This window comes from Chrysemys picta, chromosome 3 (genome assembly GCF_011386835.1).
Source record: "Chrysemys picta bellii isolate R12L10 chromosome 3, ASM1138683v2, whole genome shotgun sequence".
NCBI lineage: Eukaryota > Metazoa > Chordata > Testudines > Emydidae > Chrysemys > Chrysemys picta.
The window spans coordinates 41,490,726-41,510,318 of NC_088793.1; the positions used below are offsets into that span (position 1 = coordinate 41,490,726).

The window sequence follows — 19,593 nt, forward strand, 5'->3', positions numbered from 1 at the left end:
TTTTTCAGAGGTGGTGTCTAACCTCAGTTCCCATTGATTTCTGTGAGAAATGTGCTCTCTACATCAACCCAAGAGACTTTATCTGGATGTTCCCCATGCAGTGGTGGGGAGGACAGTGGAGGCACTAAGAAGAACAGGAGTACTTGTGGCACCTTAGAGACTAACAAATTTATTAGAGCATAAGCTTTCGTGGACTACAGCCCACTTCTTCGGATGCATATAGAGTGGAATAAATATTGAGGAGATATATATACACACATACAGAGAGCATGAATAGGTGGGAGTTGTCTTACCAACTCTGAGAGGCCAATTAAGTAAGAGAAAAAAAACTTTTGGAGTGATAATCAAGATAGCCCAGTACAGACAGTTTGATAAGAAGTGTGAGAATACTTACAAGGGGAGATAGATTCAATGTTTGTAATGGCTCAGCCATTCCCAGTCCTTATTCAATCCTGTGTTGATTGTGTCTAGTTTGCATATCAATTCCAGCTCAGCAGTCTCTCGTTGGAGTCTGTTTTTGAAGTTTTTCTGTTGTAAGATAGCCACCCTCAGGTCTGACATTGAATGGCCAGACGCAGTGTCTACACTAAGCTTTTTTTCCTCCATTTTTCCCACCATTCCTGTCAACTGTGGCAGATTGGACTCTTAAAGCTTTACTATATGCATTTTAGATGCCAAGGTAATAGGTGCTTCAAGCTAAGATTTTTCATAAATTATACAAATCTGAACAGTCAGCCATGAGCTTCTAGATTATATTTCTCTACCTAGACTATTATGAGTAGATTTTCTTGTATACACGTAACTTTTACCATGCATGCATTAGTCTCAGCATTCACCTAATAACATTGATATTCATGACCATCTGGACTTTAACCTCGAGGCATCTAGATAGACTTATGTGTAGTACTGGGGAGGAGCCAGTGCTACATGTAGGTACTAATGACATAGGGAAGGGTCGGAGAGATGTCGTGGAGGCCACATTTAGGCTGCTAGGAAAGAGACTGACATCCAGGACCTCTATGGTGGCATTCTCAGAAATGCTTCCAGTTCCACGCCAGGTAGGCAGGCAGAGCTTCAGAGTCTCAATGCGTGAGATGTAAGGAGGAGGGGTTTAGATTTAATAGGAACTGAGGAAACTTTTGGGATGGGGGGAGCCTATCCAGGAAGGATGGGCTCCACCTAAACCAAAGTGGATCCAGACTGCTGGCACTTAACATTAAAAAGGTTGCAGAGCAGTTTTTAAACTAAGAAATGGAGGAAAGCCAATTGCTGCAGAGGAGCACGTGGATCGGACAGAGACGTCTCTTAGAGGCGAGTCTATTGATAGAGATTCTCTAGGTTTTAGTCAGGAGGAGAGGATGGATGAGGATAAAGTAGGGGCCAGATCAGACGAGAAATATTCACATAAAAAAGAATCTGACACATCAGAAAAGGGCAGACAAATAAACAGGGACAAGTTTTTTAAAATGCTTGTACACAAATGCTAGAAGTCTAAATAGTAAGATGGGTGAACTAGAGTGCCTCGTGATAAAGGAGGATATTAATATAATAGGCATCACAGAAACCTGGTGGAGTGAGGACAATAAATGGGACACAATCATTCCAGGGTACAAAATATATCGGAAGGACAGAACAGGTTGTGCGGGGTGTGGTGGGGGGTAGCACTATATGTGAAAGAAAATGTAGAATCAAATGAAGTAAAAATCTTAAATGAATTCACGTGTTCCATAGAAGCTCTATGGATAGTAATTCCATGATCTAGTAAGAATATAACAATAGGGATCTATTATCAACCACCTGACCAGGATAGTGATAGTGACTATGAAATGTTAACGGAGATTAGAGAAGCTATCAAAATAAAGAACTCAACAATAGTGGGGGATTTCAGTTATCCCCATATTGACTGGGTACATGTCACCTCAGGACGACATGCAGAGACAAAATTTCTCAATACTTTAAATGACTGCTTCTTGGAGCAGCTGGTACAGGAACTCACAAGGGGAGAGACAATTCTCGATTTAGTCCTGAGTGGAACACAGGATCTGGTCCAAGAGGTAACTATAACAAGACTGCTTGGAAATAGTGACCATAATATAATAACATTTAACATTCCTGTGGTGGGAAGAACACCTCAGCAGCTCAACACCGTGGCATTTAATTTCAGAAAGTAGAACTATGCAAAAATGAGGAGGTTATTTAAACAGAAATTAAAAGCTACAGTGACTAGGGTGAAATCCCTGCAAGCTGTATGGACACTTTTCAAAGACACCATAATAGAGGCCCAACTTAAATGTATATCTCAAATTAAAAAACACAGTAAAAGAACTAAAAAAGAGCCACCGTGGCTTAACAACCACGTAAAAGAAGCAGTGAGAGATAAAAAGGCATCTTTTAAAAAGTGGAAGTCAAATCCTAATGAGGTAAATAGAAAGGAGCATAAACACTGCCAAATTAAATGTAAAAATGTAATAAGAAAAGCCAAAAAGGAGTTTGAAGAACAGCTAGCCAAAAACTCCAAAGGTAATAACAAAATGTTTTTTAAGTACATCAGAAGCAGGAAGCCTGTTAAACAATCAGTGGGGCCCCTGGACGATTGAGATACAAAAGGAGCACTTAAAGACGATAAAGTCATTGCAGAGAAACTAAATAAACTTTGCTTCAGTCTTCACAGCTGAGGATGTTAGGGAGATTCCCAAACCTGAGCCGTCCTTTGTAGGTGACAAATCCTGAGGAATTGTCACAGATTGAAGTGTTATTAGAGGAGGTTTTGGAATTAATTGATAAACTTAACAGTAACAAGTCACTGGGACCTAAGAGTTCTGAAAGATATCAAATGTGAAATTGTGCAACTATTGACTATGGTTTGTAATCTGTCCTTTAAATCCGCTTCTGTACCCAATGACCGGAAAATAGCTAATATAACGCCAATATTTAAAAAGGGCTCTAGAGGTGATCCTGACAATTACAGACCGGTAAGTCTAACGTCAGTACCGGGCAAATTAATTGAAACAATAGTAAAGAATAAAATTGTTAGATACATAGAAGAACATAAATTGTTGGGCAAAAGTCAAGATGGTTTCTGTAAAGGGAAATCATGTCTTGCTATTCTATTAGAGTTCTTTGAAGGGCTCAGCAAACATTTGGAGGAGGATCCAGTGGATATAGTGTACTTAGATTTCCAGAAAGCCTTTGACAAGGTCCCTCACCAAAGGCTCTTACGTAAATTAAGTTATCATAATATAAGAGGGAAGATCCTTTCATGGATTGAGAACTGGTTAAAAGACAGGGAACAAAGAGTAGGAATAAATGGTAAATTTTCAGAATGGAGAGGGGTAACTAGTGGTGTTCCCCAAGGGTCAGTCCTGGGACCAATCCTATTCAACTTATTCATAAATGAGCTGGAGAAAGGGGTAAACAGTGAGATGGCAAAGTTTGCAGATGATACTAAACTGCTCAAGATAGTTAAGACCAAAGCAGACTGTGAAGAACTTCAAAAAGATCTCACAAAACTAAGTGATTGGGCAACAAAATGGCAAATGAAATTTATTGTGGATAAATGTAAAGTAATGCACATTGGAAAAAATAAACCCAAATATACATACAATTTGATGGGGGCTAATTTAGCTTCAGCTAATCAGGAAAGAGATCTTGGAGTCATCGTGAATAGTTCTCTGAAGACGTCCCCGCAGTGTGCAGCGGCAGTCAAAAAAGCAAACAGGATGTTAGGAATCATTAAAAAGGGGATAGAGAATAAGACGGAGAATATCTTATTGCCCTTATTTAAATCTATGGTATGCCCACATCTTGAATACTGCATACAGATGTGGTCTCCTCATCTCAAAAAAGATATACTGGCATTAGAAAAGGTTCAGAGAAGGGCAACTAAAATGATTAGGGGTTTGGAACGGGTCCCATATGAGGAGAGATTAAAGAGGCTAGAACTTTTCAGCTTGGAAAAGAGGAGACTAAGGGGGGATATGATAGAGATATATAAAATCATGAGTGGTGTGGAGAAAGTGAATAAGGAAAAGTTATTTACTTGTTCCCATAAGAACTAGGGGCCACCAAATGAAATTAATGGGCAGCAGGTTTAAAACAAATAAAAGGAAGTTCTTCTTCACACAGCACACAGTCAACCTGTGGATCTCTTTGTCTGAGGAGTTTGTGAAGGACTATAACAGGGTTTAATAGAGAACTAGATAAATTCATGGAGGTTAAGTCTATTAATGGCTATTAGCCAGGATGGGTCAGGAATGGTGTCCCTAGCCTCTGTTTGTCAGAGGGAGGAGATGGATGGCAGGAGAGAGAACACTTGATCATTACCTGTTAGGTTCACTCCCTCTGGGGCACCTGGTATTGGCCACTGTCGGCAGACAGGATACTGGGCTGGATGGACCTTTGATCTAAAGCAGTATGGCCATTCTTATGTTGTTATGTTAACCTACCCATTCTTTAAACCCCCACTAGTGGTGTGTGTTTGTGTGTCACGCACCCTTGCCCTTTAACACACAAGGCTAAGAGTTTAAGAACTGCTTTCCAAACAACTGTCAAAGAAATTCCTGTACTGGCTGGAAGTCAGTCAGAATAGCCTCTTCCTGTTACATTGGGTGAACTCTAAGGCCTTAGACCAAACTTAGAAAAATTAACCCTCCTTCCACTCCTAATAGTCAAAGAGAAGAATAGTGTAGAACTTCATGTCTGACCATTCGTGGCTTTATACAAACACTGAGCTAAATTACTACTTAATGTTGTAATAAACTAAATTACTACTTAATGTTGAATATATGTACAAAATACAGTGCACCCTGTTCGAAAATAGATATAAAGAGATACAGAGGGCAAGAATGAAGGCCTGATCAGATGAATAGTAAATATTCCACTACAGGAAATTCTGGGATTCTCAAGAAGTTGCAAGCCTGAGGTAGGCATGGCCACTGTTTTGTGAAGATTTGAGAGGGGTGTTTTCCAGGTGGCACTCTTGCAAACATCATGGAGAAGAGCTGACCAGAAATTGTTCTCTAATCATTGGGCTGAGCTAATCCAGTTGTACCAATGTTTTATTCTTTCAGGATAAAGTCCCACATTAGTATTACTGTATTCCTTGAATGCCATCAGTGTGCTTTCTGCCATTCAAAGCATTAAAGAAGGCATCAATGCCACCTCAAAAAATACTAAATTCAGTGAATTATACAAACTGGCCACAACAAATTATCTCTGATGATAAAAAAAAATCTGTACTGTTTTGAGATTGTTTGTAATCCAGCAAGGTGATATTAATGTGAATATCTTCATAGAGGCAGTGGTTCTAAAGACTTGCTAATTCCACATGCTCACAAGAAACGTTGATTTTAAATGTCCCTTCATCGTCTGAGTTGCCCAGCATATCCCATCCTGTCTCCTCTGTCTTTAAGACTGTAAACTCCTTGGGGCAAAATGGTTTTATTTTATTGACTATATAGCACTGAGCTCAAAATGGATCTTAACTAATAAATAAATGGTGATTGTTTCACAAGGAGGGGGATGGAAGGAGTCCCAAACTGACATGGCATCTTGGCAAAAGATGCAAAGGCAGGGGAATAGAAGTAGTATGCCAAAGGAGAGCTTAGGAGGGTGATTTGTGGGAAATGTAGGCTATGGGAGCAGGCGTAGGAAGAACAATAGCTAAGAAGTAGGCAGGGTGGGGTTGAGCATTTTGAATTTGATGTACAAAGTCAGGGAATTTTGAAGAGGGGAAGAGGAGAAAGATTCTGAACAAAGATCACAATGGCTGGAGAGGAAGCTGTTTTCTTAAAATAGTATAAGAAATAAAAATCACTCCAGCACATCAGTGTAACATGTCAGATTCAGGATCTCTACATACTAGTGTAAAAATACTTTTTTATTTTTATTTTTATTTATTTTTTTTAAGTATTTCTGAACACTAACATGGAGTTTCCAAGCAGCTTGTAAGTGGACTAATAACATAACTGAATCTATAGGGTTTTGGGGGGGCTATTAAACTGTAATTTGCCTCAGGTTAAAATTGTGTCCCTTTACAAGCAGCAATATGACCTTAACCTTCACCATGTTCCAATGTTTTCTGCTGTCTTCTCAATACACTAGTAGAAACCACATTGATTTGAAGGATTCTTGCACTGTTGCTTGGAAAAATTAGGCAGTACAGCTGTCCATGTGCTTCAATGTCCCATGCTTCCAAAAAGGATATACAAAGCATGTGCAAGTAAGACTAGCATGCATTTATTTAAAATTAAAAGAAAAACATTATTTAAGTTTCTAATAATAGTTGTGTAAAATACCTTAATTGTGAAAAATATGTAGCCTAAGGCTACATTTATAAAGTCTAAAGCCTTGGTTGCTTTGTCTGTACTTTAAAGGGGAGTGTTTTACAGCTACGGTCTTCACAATAAGCCACCAGTTGTAATACATGATCATCTTTCATCAGTTTAGAAGTGAAGAAAATATTCAGTGCAATATTTTTTCTATATAACTCTCAAAAAAATACTCGTATGCAACAAGAGAATTATTAACTTGGCCCTTTCACGTCAGTGGAGTTGCCCCAATTAGGAGTATGGCCCAATGTAGTTTAACAAATCTGTATTTTCTGTTTTGTATTGTTCTACCTAATTTAGTTTCATTGGGAAGGTCTCAAATATTTAGAGGGGTATGGACCAGAATATGGCATAAATCACCTTTATATGGATGGGTCTGTAAAACTGTGCTTCAGAGTTTCAAGTTGACAGTCCATGAAGTTGTGTATATGAGTCAGAATATTAGCCTGAGAGAGCCCCCATTATAAAATAATTTATGTTGAACTATTCTTTTATACTTAAGTCTTTGATTGACTTGATTACTTTCTGCTAACAATTTAAAGAAAAATATTAATTTTATGTCCAGTTCTGTAGGCATTTGATCCTGTCGGAAAAAGGTCACATTGACTGGAAGCTGATGTATTTTGCACTTCAGAAGTGTTATCCAATAAAGGAACAATATGGGGACACATTACATTTTTGTCGACATTGTAGTATTCTGTTTTGGAAGGTAAGAACTGGCAATGTATAAATTAACATTAGAAAATACTTTGAGAATTAGCTACTGAAAAAAATATAGTTGACAGGGAAAATGTTAGTGTCGCATAATTGTGTGCCATCTCAGGTGGAAAGTAATTGGGCCTTAAATCAAACTAAGTAAAGTAGTCACACCTACAGAGCTTGGTGTGTTGTTCCAAAAGAGGATTCCAGACAAAATGAAAAATCAGAAGTTCAATTCTGTGCTATATTTAGTTTTAAAATCTGTACCAGAAATTCATATTCTGTGCTTTTATAAAGAAAGGAGGGAAGAGTGTTACTCCCTACCTTCCAGCAGCCTTTTCGTTAGACAGCTGTAATGCACAAATGCTCAGGGATGAGGAGGAAGCAGGCAGAGGACTAACTTCAACATTATGGCAGCCAATAAAAAGGATCAATAGTAAAAACATTTTACCACAGTATTTCCACAGCAGTGATGTAATATTTTACATGATTTAGTAACCAGCTGTGTCTTGTGAAAAGCACTGAAGAACATGTTAGAAATGATCTTTCTAAACATGCATTTTGTGTTTCCCTTATCTTGCTCTTTGGTAGTAAGTACATTTGGCCTTGAAGAAGGATTTTGTTTCTCGAGGGTAATCTGCTTCTTAACTCTCACCTGAAGTCATAATAATCCTATTTTGGTTTAACATTTGATGGCTGGAAAAGTGGATTAGATGCCTCTTTCTGACTGACTTCAATTTGCAACCCAAAGACTACAGTAGATTATGATTTCAAATGGAAATTAAGAAGCAAGAGTTGCTTGGAAACCTTGAAAAATCTTCTCCTGAGAAATCATTTTGCTTTTATACATTATATTTTGTTCTTTTTCCATTATTCTGAAATTCTAAAGACATTTACATGAAAGCAAGACTGTGTAAGATTCCTTTTCTGCTCTTTCCTCCCTCTCCTCCCAAAGAAGATAATTCTTCTTGTGTGATGATGGGTCCTCTGTGTGACTTTATAATTTGTCCAATGAGGAGTAATAGCATGTATGCCAATAGCAATGTATGAATTATGTCATTCTGAATTTGAATATCCTTGTTATCTTGTCTGTACCTGCAGACACTAATAATTAAATCAGCAGTACAAAAACATACAGTCAGTATAGCCTTCTGCTTTAAAAAAGTCTAGACAACCTATTAATATATAGTTCTTGCACTTCTGATAAAGGTTTGCTAGGGAATAAAAGCTTTCCTTTGCAGTAGTTTCTGTCCTGTAACTTGCTGCCTAGTCAGTAGAAGACAGTTTTCCCTTGATAAAATGCCGCTGGTGACATAACGATGCAGTTATGAGAGAGTTGGATTTTTTAGTTCTTGTGTATACTAGTTCCCCTTCTAATTTCTAAAGGATTTTGTTGTTGGGGTATTCCTGTATAAGGGGATAACCATATACTATTTGACATTTTGCCTCCATTCAAATGTTTGCTAACTGTTGTGCTTCAGAGTGTATTTCATGCATTTAATGCTGGGAATGACCAGTTTCGTGGTATTCTTAAGCGTCTAGAACTTAAGTTGAAGGATCATGGAGGAGTATAGGAGGAAGCAGAAATGCCATGTACATGGATAGAATGGCTAGATACACCTCTACCCCAATATAACACGACCTGATATAACACGAATTCGGATATAACGTGGTAAAGCAGTGCTCCGAGGGGGCGGGACTGCGCGCTCGGGCGGATCAAAGCAAGTTCAATCTAACGCGGTTTCACCTATAACGCGGTAAGATTTTTTGGCTCCCGAGGACAGCGTTATATCGGGGTAGAGGTGTACTAAGAATTGTGGAGTATTCCATGCAAGTGTACTTATTGATTCCTTCCGCCTATGATAGGAGTTATGAATGCTGCTCTACAGATCAATTCCCAGGCAGGAGTAACAATAATTTCTTGGTGGCACTAGCACTAGTGATTGCTGTTGCAAGACTTCATATACAGAAGTGAGTTGTTTGATTGGACTGACTGTGGATTTTCATAACTTCTTTCAGACTGTTTTTAAACTGTTCTCAAATTAAGGAGTGGCTTTAGTTTTCAGGCTCTCAGAAAAAGCGGATATGGGAATGTGACAAAAAACTTCAACTTTTAAAATAAATTGTTAAAGTTTGCCAGTAGTGGAGAACTTCATTCTTTCTCTATGCAAAGTGGTCTAACAGCTCAGCTTAGTGCTACTAATTCTGTTTTGGTGGGACTTTTTATTGTTGTGTTATCTTAAGGTGGCTAGGTCAAAGAAGGGGTGTTTGCATTTGGTTCTGAAGGTACTGAAGTTTGTTGGCACCCTGATCTCATGAGGGAATAGGTTCAAAATTCATGGGCCTATGGGCAAAAAAACTGCATCTTCTGCATGTTTCACTTTGATGTTTCCAGTTCCACTGGAATGTAGGTTTCATGGGAGGTCATGATCATGCAGGATGGAGAGGTCCTGTTGGTAACTTGTGACAGTCACATCAAGACATTTGAAGAGGAGGATGAAAACCTTGAATCCAAGGGGAGCAAGAGCAGGAGGCAGAGCACCGGGCCACCATTGTGGCTGAGCAGAGAAGTTACTGTGTTCTGAACCAGTAGTAGCTTTTTAGTATTATTATTTATTTTGATGGTTTTGTACTTGGGTGCAGAGAATTACAATAGTCAAGCTTAGAGGTGATGAACATGCCAATCATTGGACACCGTGGCTAAATCTGAATAGGTTTCCCACCAGCTGTGAATGGAGAAGGAGCTTTTTGCAGCAATGGCAGTTTTGGCCTCCACAGGCCAAATGGTCACTGAGGCTATGAACTAAAACTATCTGAAAGTAGATGCCCTCAAAGGAAGATGGTGATGTAAAAATGGTTAGTTCTTTGGAGTGTTTCTGTCATTCCACCAGCATCATTTCAGTCTTTCCAGGATTCTGCTTCAGCCAGCTGCATTTCCTCCAGTTGCTGATATCAGCCAAGCTGTTTGTGTCTGATGTGAAGGTGCTGTAAAGTTGAGTGTCTTCTGTGTATTGTGTACCTTTTTAATTACTCCTCCAACCAGGGGTATGGCCAGTGTACCCAGGCTAATACCTTTTTCTTGTAGGAAGTGTAATAGGATTGCTAGTGACTCAGAATCTCTGGTGTGCATCATCCAAAAGATGGTAGCTGGAGCAGAACGAACACACACACACAACTTTGTTGTGGGTTATTGATTCAGCACTAAACCTGGGAAAAGAGGGCCACTTACTGAATTACTGGGGAGCATGGATCAGTATTCATGTCGCACTCCCAGTCAGTACCCAGCCAAACTAATGATCCAAGCAGAGGACCAAATTCGGTGGTGAATCCTAGTCACGTGTCACCTGAGGCATGTTGTGCATATGCTGAGAAGACTGAATTACCATTCCAGTACTGTGACCATGCCTGATTCTGCTGACTTGAGGGATCTAGTAGAAGTGGTATGACTGCAGAGTTAATAAACGCATTACTCCAAATGCAAATTTAGTAATCTTTGTGACACCATAATCACCTCCATAGCAACTGATCGTGATATCAGATAGGATTATGACTTCTGGTGTAGAATAAGCATGGATGTGTTTTGGGATTAGTGATGAGATATGGAGGTTTATCTCCTCTACAGCACTGGAATGTGAACCACATCAATAGCATCTAACAAATGTTTGACACTGCTGAAATAATTAGTGGTGTTACTCGTTTCTAAATGGATGATTTCTGCACTATAACTGGCACCCTTGTTGGCAGAGATGCCAAAGGCTTGATCAGCATAGAGCCTGAATTGCCTCCTTGCTCTGACCCTTTCACAAGCTGTTTAAGCAAAAAAAGAGAAATCAACCAAGGGAAATGAAACTTCTGCTCCTGTCATCTCTGATGAGCCTTTGTGCTCTTTGGAAACAGCTATCTTAACTGGAAAAAGAGGTATACCAGTTTAAATATATTAATGGTAGTAAACCTAGTTGTGACAAACGGTCTGTTAGGGTTTAGTGTGGTACATGGTTTTAACTTGGTGTCAATAAAATACACACAGTACAGTGGTTGACAAATATCATTATAGTATCTGTAATTAACACCTATTTTTTCCAAACTGAAACTTGATCCTTTACAATACTTTGGACACTTTCTAAATGTTTGATTTATTCTGTAACTTTAAAATTTCCATGTGTTTTTATTTTATTTTTTTAAAGGAAAAATGCTAGTTAGTTACTTTACATTTTGTGTGTGTGGGGAGGAACTGATGAGGCATTTACACTTTGTTAAATTATATATTATCAGTACATACTATGAAGAAAATAAAGGAAGATATTTTCTTAATTGAATGCCTATAATTCAAAAGCTGATCAATTTTTAAAAAGTTCAAAATAATTTTGTAGACTTTGCTCTTTTTTTGTTTTTGTTTTACAGTTGCTTTCCTATCTTAAAAAAAAAAGTTGTTTTATCTCCTGTTATGTGAAAAACACAAACAAAAAGGAGAATATCTGTCTGACTATACATGGAAGCAGTGACTTTTCAGTTTTTCAGTCATTCAGTTCTAGTAATCTCAGCTGTTATTTGTAGCAATAATAGTTTTAAAAAACCTTCAGACAGCAATGTATAGGGTTTTTTTTAATTGGTGGCATTCCTTTAAAACAAATGATCATAGAAATCTTAAATACAGCAGTGAAACCATTACTATCTACTTCATAGGAGGTGTGATAATATTTAAATTTAAATTTAAATATATACAAGAATATCTTGTACTCTTTAATATTAAAAGAGAAAATGAATATAGCGCACACTCATCACCTCAAATGACACTTTGAAAAGTGATTTTTTCAAAAAAAGACTGATGTTCATTTTTAATATAGACTAAATATGTAATTACTCAGTGGAGTAAAAATGCTGGCATCTAGTACTATTAAGTGATGCATTTTTGTGAGCGCTTTTTGTTTATATCATAACTCTTCCACATTATTATGTGGTGTCACCAATGTGGGTAAATTTCTTCCATTGCTAACTGGATGATACATTTCAGCAGGTCTAAAGATGGACAAGAATGATGAAGTATTTGTCCTTCTTTAATGGTAATTTTTTCAACGGTAGGCAGATCATTGAAGCACTACGCAGTGACTAAAAGCTATTTCAAGCAGATTATGCAATCTAACATCTGTTCTTACTCCTCTCAGAGTTTTAGCGGTAGTTTGTATGTGGGCTTTGTTTTCCAACAGATTAAAATAATCTAGTGCAGAATATTCCTGTGGTGAATAATAATCAAAATCATGTACTAAGATTTTTATTCTAAATGACAGCCAGTCCAATAAATCTTAATGTTTCCTCTCTTTTACTTTATTGCGCTCCTTCCTGCTTCTTCCTTCATGATCCCCAAGGACTACCACCTTGCTTTGTTACTCAAGGTATTTCATGTGTGTTTCATCCCTGCTTTTATCTGTGCTGGTTCTGTAATGTTGAAGTGAACAAGATGTTCAGTTGTAATTTGTTTCAGTTTGTCATGACTGGCTAAGAACAAGCTATTCCTGCAGCTGTTGACACTATGTTAGATACTCTCATCTTCCAACCTCAGTTTTGCACTTTTTGTTGTTGTTATTGCTATTTTTATTGCAGTGTTCCTCACTGTACTGTTTCAACTCAAGGGACTAAATTCAGCCTCTGATGTAAGCAGGTGCAGCTGTCACTGAATTCAGACAGTTATGCCCTTTTACACTAAGGATGAATTTTGCACAAAGTAGGCATTAATGGCTGTTTCCACATTCTAATGGATTTAGTTCCGCACTGAAATCTAAGAATAGTAAAGGCAACATCACAGAATTCTGTCTCTGCAGTATGAAACAAAGGTACTGAAATTGCTTTTACCCCACTGAATAATTTAATTACACTTTAACCTGTTTTACTCAAAGGCCTTCTACAAATAGTAGTTTTTTAAAGAAGACCTCTTGTGATTGGAGGAAAAGGAAATTATGACATTGCTTTCTGAATGAGAAATTTACAGAAAAGAATTACACAGAGGCCTATCGTTGTCATGGGAACTTCATAATTTGCAATTAAGCTGAAATTTGGGGAAGAAAACAATTATATTTGTCATTTGGTGCTCCTTGTAGACAGTGCACATTTTCATGCAACTTACATTTATTTTGATCTAGTTAAATAGATTTATTGAAATTTGATTGGAAGTGAATCATTATGCATGAGCAAGATTTTAAATTAAAATAACTCTCAGAAGCAAAAGCATTCAAAATCACCAGTGGATATGCAATGTCTTACCTCTGATAAAAAACATGCACATAGCTCTTCAAATCCATAGGCTCTTTCATAGTAAAATTGCTATCTGGGTTTAAAAAACAAAAATGGATTTTAGTTGAGATTGTTCTTCAGCTTCTCTTCCTGAATGAAAGGAGGAACTTGGGAGGGTGTTTTTCATGCTGTTGTGAAGAGCAAAATTGACAACACCTGACAGGCTATGCCTTAGAATTACATTTAGAAAGATTGTCGAGGGAAACAAAACTAACTCTTCTCCAAGAATCTAATTCTGGTGGCAATGAGGAGAAGATCGGAAATAGTTTTGGTGGCAATGGGGAGAAGGGGGGTGCTAGTTGGCTAGTTACAGTATCTGATTTTCAGGGAGAAAGACTCCTCTGCCATTGCAGTTTGTAGAAGAGCCCTTTGTAGAAGAGCCCTTCTCAAGAGAATAAGTGAGGTTCAGTTTTCATCTGATCCAAGCCCTTGGCATCTTTCTCTGCTGACTGCAGCATCTCCTCTTCTCCCTGTCTCTGAAGGTAGTTCAGTTAGGGACCTTATTGTTAGATGTTTGCTTTTTTAACGGCCTTTCTCCCTGCTTCCCTTGTCATTAAAAGAGCACCCTGCTCTCAGACTCTGTCCTTATGCAGTAAGCAAAAGAAGGAACATAAATAGATCTTAATTTTAAAATCTCATTTAACACGTTTTTTCTTTAAACCCAGACTAGGGTATTTATTTATAACTTTCAAAAGTTCCATGGCATCTAGACCCCCATTTAAAATGGATGCTTCATCCTTAGCTTGTACTATTGTGCCTACATATGTGTGCTTCCATACCTAGGTTTTAAGGAATTGAATTCAGAGCTCCCATTTAAAGTTCTTGCTTTCTATGAAATACAGTTCCTTTTTTTTCTCATTGACATGTCAGTGGAATACTTCCATCCACAGCAGTAGTGCATAACATTAATGGTAGAGGCTGTATGATTTCTTTAACGTGTTTTTACCTTCTTTGAACTTTCCTGCTCAACACAGTGGATTTATGGTTATACATAGCAAGTACACTAAAAAGCACGTGTTTATGAGCTTTATGAACGTTGTCTTTTAAGATATTTACTAACCTCACTATCCAGACTTGTTCAGGACTTTGTGCTTACTGCAGCTATAGCATTTCCTTCTGGTAATTGTCATTATAGGTTACAAAAGAGATGTTAGCATTTAATCATAAAATTAACTCAAATCCTGAGTTTTCAACAATACAAGAGCCTCATGCTGAGGCTAGGCTCTCAATAACAGTTTTAAAGCAGGACCAGATGGCTCAGTGGGATAGCATTGACTGAGCCTTTCAACTTGAAGTCACCAATTTAAACCCTGACCAGTCCAGTATTGATCAAAAGTCAGTGACTGAAAATGCCATATGCAAAACAAACTGGTGCTCTGTCAGCCATTCCTCCAGTGTCACAATTGACTGTATCTGCTGAGAAACTGAGAATTGGGTGTGAATTACACTCTCCTCACCCCTACTACAAATATTCTGCCTAGAACAAGGAAGCTTGCTCTGCTGCGGTCCTTCTTTTGTGTATATATGTGTGTGTGTGGGGGGGGGAGGGTTGTTTGGGGGGGGGAGGGCATGGGGGAGATGAGACATCAACCTTGTATCTTCCCCAATAACTAAATACAGTACTGTAAATGTGTGTGTGGCGGGGGTGAGGAGGAGTGATCCAATTTCTATGATTTTTCCACTGTTATGAAAGCTTGCATTTTAAAGTGCCAAATTTAGGCAAGCCTTTGATAGGATATTTTAGACTTGTTGAATTTAATCACTGAAAAGAATTATGCATGGTAAAATACTGAAGGTATGACTGGCATTTTAGGCATGCTTAGTATATGGTTGAGTATTTGCAAGATATATTAACCAGAATGCACATAACTTTAAAACACACCCTGTCTCACGTTCCTTCTGAATGCTGTTGCACAGGGATTGGCAACCTTTGGCATGCGGCCCGCCAGGGTAAGCCCCCTGGCAGGCTGAGCCAGTTTGTTTACCTGCCGCGTCCGCAGGTTCGGCCGATCGTGGCTCCCACTGGCTGCGGTTTGCTGCTCCAGGCCAAGGGGGACTGCGGGAAGCGGCGCGGGCCGAGGGATGTGCTGGCCGCTACTTCCCGCCGCCCCCATTGGCCTGGAGCAGTGAACCGCCACCAGTGGGAGCCGCAATCGGCCGAACCTGTGGACACGGCAGGCAAACAAACCAGCCCGGCCCACCAGGACCGTGTGCCAAAGGTTGCCGATCCCTGCGGTTGCATTTTATATTGGTACAGTGAAATATAAGAAAATAGTAAAATAACCATAGCAGGGCAGGAGTTCTTAAAAACTACATAGAAGTGTGCATGTTGGTCTCCTTACAGCTCAAAGCATGGAAATTAGGATGTGGCCCAGTTTATATAACTAATACATTTTGACAGTTTTTGTTTTCAGTTTTCTGTCATCCTTCTCCTGAAAGTAATCTTTTCAGACGATAAAGGAAATGTTGAAATGGAAAAACTAACGGAGCATAGCTTGTTGGCTATGAGTTAGAAGCGGCACAGGGATCAGCAATAAAAGTAGCTGCTTTCACCTCTGTCTCCTGTTACAATTTATGCTGCCACACACGGCTCTTTGTCCACAGTTTACCACTTAAGCATTAAGAGTGTGAAATCTTTAAAACTCAAAAGTGATGCTATTGAAATTATAAATGACAAACAATATGTACTCCTTGAGAGTTTCTCCCAAATGGATGTATGTGGCAATCCCCACTGCTTTTTAAGCCTCCTGGCATGCACAGGAAAGGGCCTTTTCCCCACTACAAATACAGCTAGCTCCAACACAAGAACTATGTTGTTACTGGTTCCTTCCAGTCCATAGTATTTGTAGAGGGGAAGAGCCCTGAGTTTCCTGCCGTAGATTCCCAACGGATCTGAGGAACAATTTGAAGTAGCTTTCAATGACTTGACCACTTCCTCCCTTGCAGAAGAGGAAAGGAAGTAGCACTGAAGCTCTTTAGAACTTGAGCCCATTGCAGAAGGAGAATCTGATTCTGCAGCATTTTCCACTTGTAAAGTTCCACATTGCTCCTGCGCTTACTCCTTTAAAAAAATGTTAAACCCTTTCCCCTCCCCCCCCCCCAGTAGTTAATACTAGAAGGGGAAAGTGGAGGAGGAGGGAAACAGCTTGGAAGAAAGGGAAAACAAGAAACAGATGTTTCCAGTATTTCTGTTTCTTCACGTGTAACCACGTTTGTTGTAGGGATTGTCTTGCTGAGCACATAGCTAGCACTAAAGTGAGAGAAGACAGGAAAAATAATTATATAGGGAGGAAGAAGAAAAAAGAAACACAAGTTGTGCTACTGTACAATTCTCCAAGAATGATATTGCTCCAAAACATATTGATCCACCAGTCGTGTTTGATAAACAATTGGTCATTCGGATTGATAAAATGTAAATGCTGCTACTTTTATTTAGCTGTCTCTACAGTTTTCTCTCCATTTCCTTTCCCCAGTCACTTTGCCTTAAGAGTGTTAACCATACCGTGTGTGTGTGTGTAAAGCCAATATTGTAATGTATGGTATCCAATACCGAAGCTCTAATTACAGTTCTTCTCCCATTTACTTGTGTACTCTCTCCTCTCTATAAATGATCTGCCCAAAAGTGAGTTAAGGCATATCACTAAAATACTAATTCATACCCATGCCATCTCTGACCTTTAATGCGACTCCTACCAACCATCACCACCACTGCCTTAGCACTTCTCTCTTTCCCTTCTAAGCCATTCAGAGTGTCATTGCCAAAATTATGCTCCTTGGTGGTTGATCAGACCATATCATTTCCCTTTTTGAAGCACACCATTGGCTTTGCCTTGGCCCCCATATCAAGATTAAAGCTCTCAACCTTGCCTTCAGAGTCCCACACAACTGTCTGCCTAGAGATCTAATCACTTACTGTATTCCCCATTCTCTCTTCCAGTGCCACCAGCCTTGCAAATCCCTACTTTCCATGCTGCACCTGCTCATGGTGGGTCATCCCTATTCCAGTGTGTGTGTACGTACGTACGTGTACACACACACACACCTTCCCCATTCGTATCCATCATAAAGGCCCACATTTTCCTTAAGGCCTAAAGCTAGGCAAAATTAGATTAGAGTAAAGATCTACGGTAACTATTTCCTCTGCACCACCCAGTGCATCTTCTCTGCTTTCTAGGTTGTAAGTTTGCTGGAGTACAGGCTGTCTCTGTCTGTTTTATACAGGGCCAAAAGCCCTTGGGACAAAGGGAGAGGGAATGTGGAAAAGCTTTTTGTTATGATTTCTTGTTTATATCACTGTAGTGGCTAGGAACCCCAATCAGGGCTTGGAGCCCCATTGTGTTGCTATATAGGCACTGTGTACACATAACAAGAGACGGTCATTGTCCCAAAGAGCTTACAATCTAAGTAACTGTATGTTCTTGGCAATTTTTTCTCTGTGAGGGCCTTGTAGGCTTTGAACCAGAGTCCCAAAAGGCCAGTGACTTAAAAACTGGTGTAGTCAGTTGCCCAGCTACTTAATTTGTCTTTTTAAAATGTAAAACTGAGGTGTGAATTCTTGCAATTCTTTTCTTTTAAAATCAATGCTCAGCAGCTTTTTGTTTTTGTGGGTATTTTTTTTAAAGGAGAAAATAACCTTTTCCCCTCCTCTTAATTTCACCAGGATACAGGGCATCCCTGCACAGCCAATGATCCAGACACCTGTTTCATGCCAGTTTCTCCGCAGCACTTCATTGATCTCTTCAAATTTTAAGAGGTGCAATAGCCTTGTTTTTGTTTTTGATCATCTTTGTGAAGAATCATGCAGTATGTATTATGCTTTGTGTGCAATATCTTTTTAAATGTACTTCATAGTAAAAAGGGATGTCTAGGAGGGAGGGGGGAAATTGGAGAGGTGTATTCCAAATGCTATTTGTGTGCAGAAATGAACTGAAGAGGGATAAATATCTCCAAAGAAGACACATTCTGTAGAGATGTCTACGAAAGGCTCTTTTGAATCCAAGAAAGAGTACATTTTTAGTCCTGCCTTTAAGTCCATTTTGTACTGATTTAACATTTCATTAAGGCTATTGAGACTTGGGGGGAGAGAGTTGTTGGAAGGGCTATTCTTGGAGTGACCAAAAGCAATTTGTCTTAATCCTTCACTCTCTTTATGCCACCATTTTCCAAGTACTTACATACAATTTGCACATTTATAAATATTCATCTGATTCCTTTTTGGACTCCTTCATAAATATCAAGTCAATTACCAAGGTGGCGTTAATCATTGTGAGTTTGTGTGTGAATAAAATATAGAGTTGTGATTATCTGTTGTTGAACCTGTTATGAAGGAAACCAACCTCTGTACATACATTATGCAGAATATTTATTTTTCTTAAAAGGTATTTTATTAACCACATCAAACCTGTTTTTAAAGACATCCTAAATAGTATGGGAGGCTGTTCAGTGGTTGCTGAAGAATGATGGGTTTTTCCAATGGTAGCCACAGTCTTTTTTATTTTTATCTAATTTTTATTTTTAGTTAGGTGTTAAACTATTGCAGAAGGACTTTTAGACATCCTTGAGAAAGGACACATTACTGAGCTTTAATGCAGAAAATGAATACAGTGTGTTGCTAGGCCACTAGTACAGTGGTGGTATTACATTGTTCTAGTAATGGAGGCTCTGAGTTGGAAATTCTTTGCACTAAAAGGCAGCTTGTTGATCTGAAGCACCTTCTGCTGACTAACCCCATAGTGACATGAATTCTGCAAGAAGCTACCTTCTTATACCTTGTAAATTACAGAGGCGCTGTCCAGAGATAGGAAAAAATAATTAAGTTGTTCACAAAGTTTTTTGGAGAGATCATTTACCAACTGTGTAATGTAAAGACAAAATACAAAACATATTATATATCACACTGCTTGTTTTCAATCTAGTTTTGTACACAATGTAATAAATCATGTTTTACCTATTATTCTTTAGCAATTTCTTTTGCATTTAGAAATTAGTCCGTCTGAATTTATAGCACTGGCTTCTGTGTCCATCACCAATACAGGTTAGCATTTGCTAACTGAACAAGAAAAATTTATATATCTACTGTTCCCATATCATTTTTAATTTATTTTAACAGAGCCAGAACTTTAGCACTAGTGGATTGTGCAGGAAAGAGAGAATATTTAAGTGCTTGAAAAGAAAAGTTAGCTTTTCACAATAAGTGAACTATTCTTCCCTGGATTTAATACCAATGACATGTCCTTATCAATGCAGATGTGAAAGGTCACAAACCTTTTTGCCCTAAAGC

General features: G+C 38.7%; 1 protein-coding gene across 6 annotated transcripts in view; it reads left to right on the forward strand.

Moving 5' to 3' along the window:
- Positions 1 to 19,266, forward strand: part of FBXO25 (F-box protein 25) — a 78,957-nt gene extending 59,691 nt beyond the window's left edge. For 3 of the 6 annotated variants that reach the window (XM_005289665.3, XM_042848776.2, XM_005289666.5), the window contains 3 exons: positions 6,895 to 7,038; positions 12,392 to 12,418; positions 17,974 to 19,266. In XM_005289665.3, the coding sequence (XP_005289722.2) occupies positions 6,895 to 7,038; positions 12,392 to 12,418; positions 17,974 to 18,063 (261 nt within the window). In that variant the 3' untranslated portion in view covers positions 18,064 to 19,266. The remainder of the gene's footprint in view (positions 1 to 6,894; positions 7,039 to 12,391; positions 12,419 to 17,973) is intronic. The other 3 variants (XM_005289667.3, XM_065587768.1, XM_065587769.1) reach the window with 1 other exon arrangement.
- Positions 19,267 to 19,593: the final 327 nt, after the last annotated feature.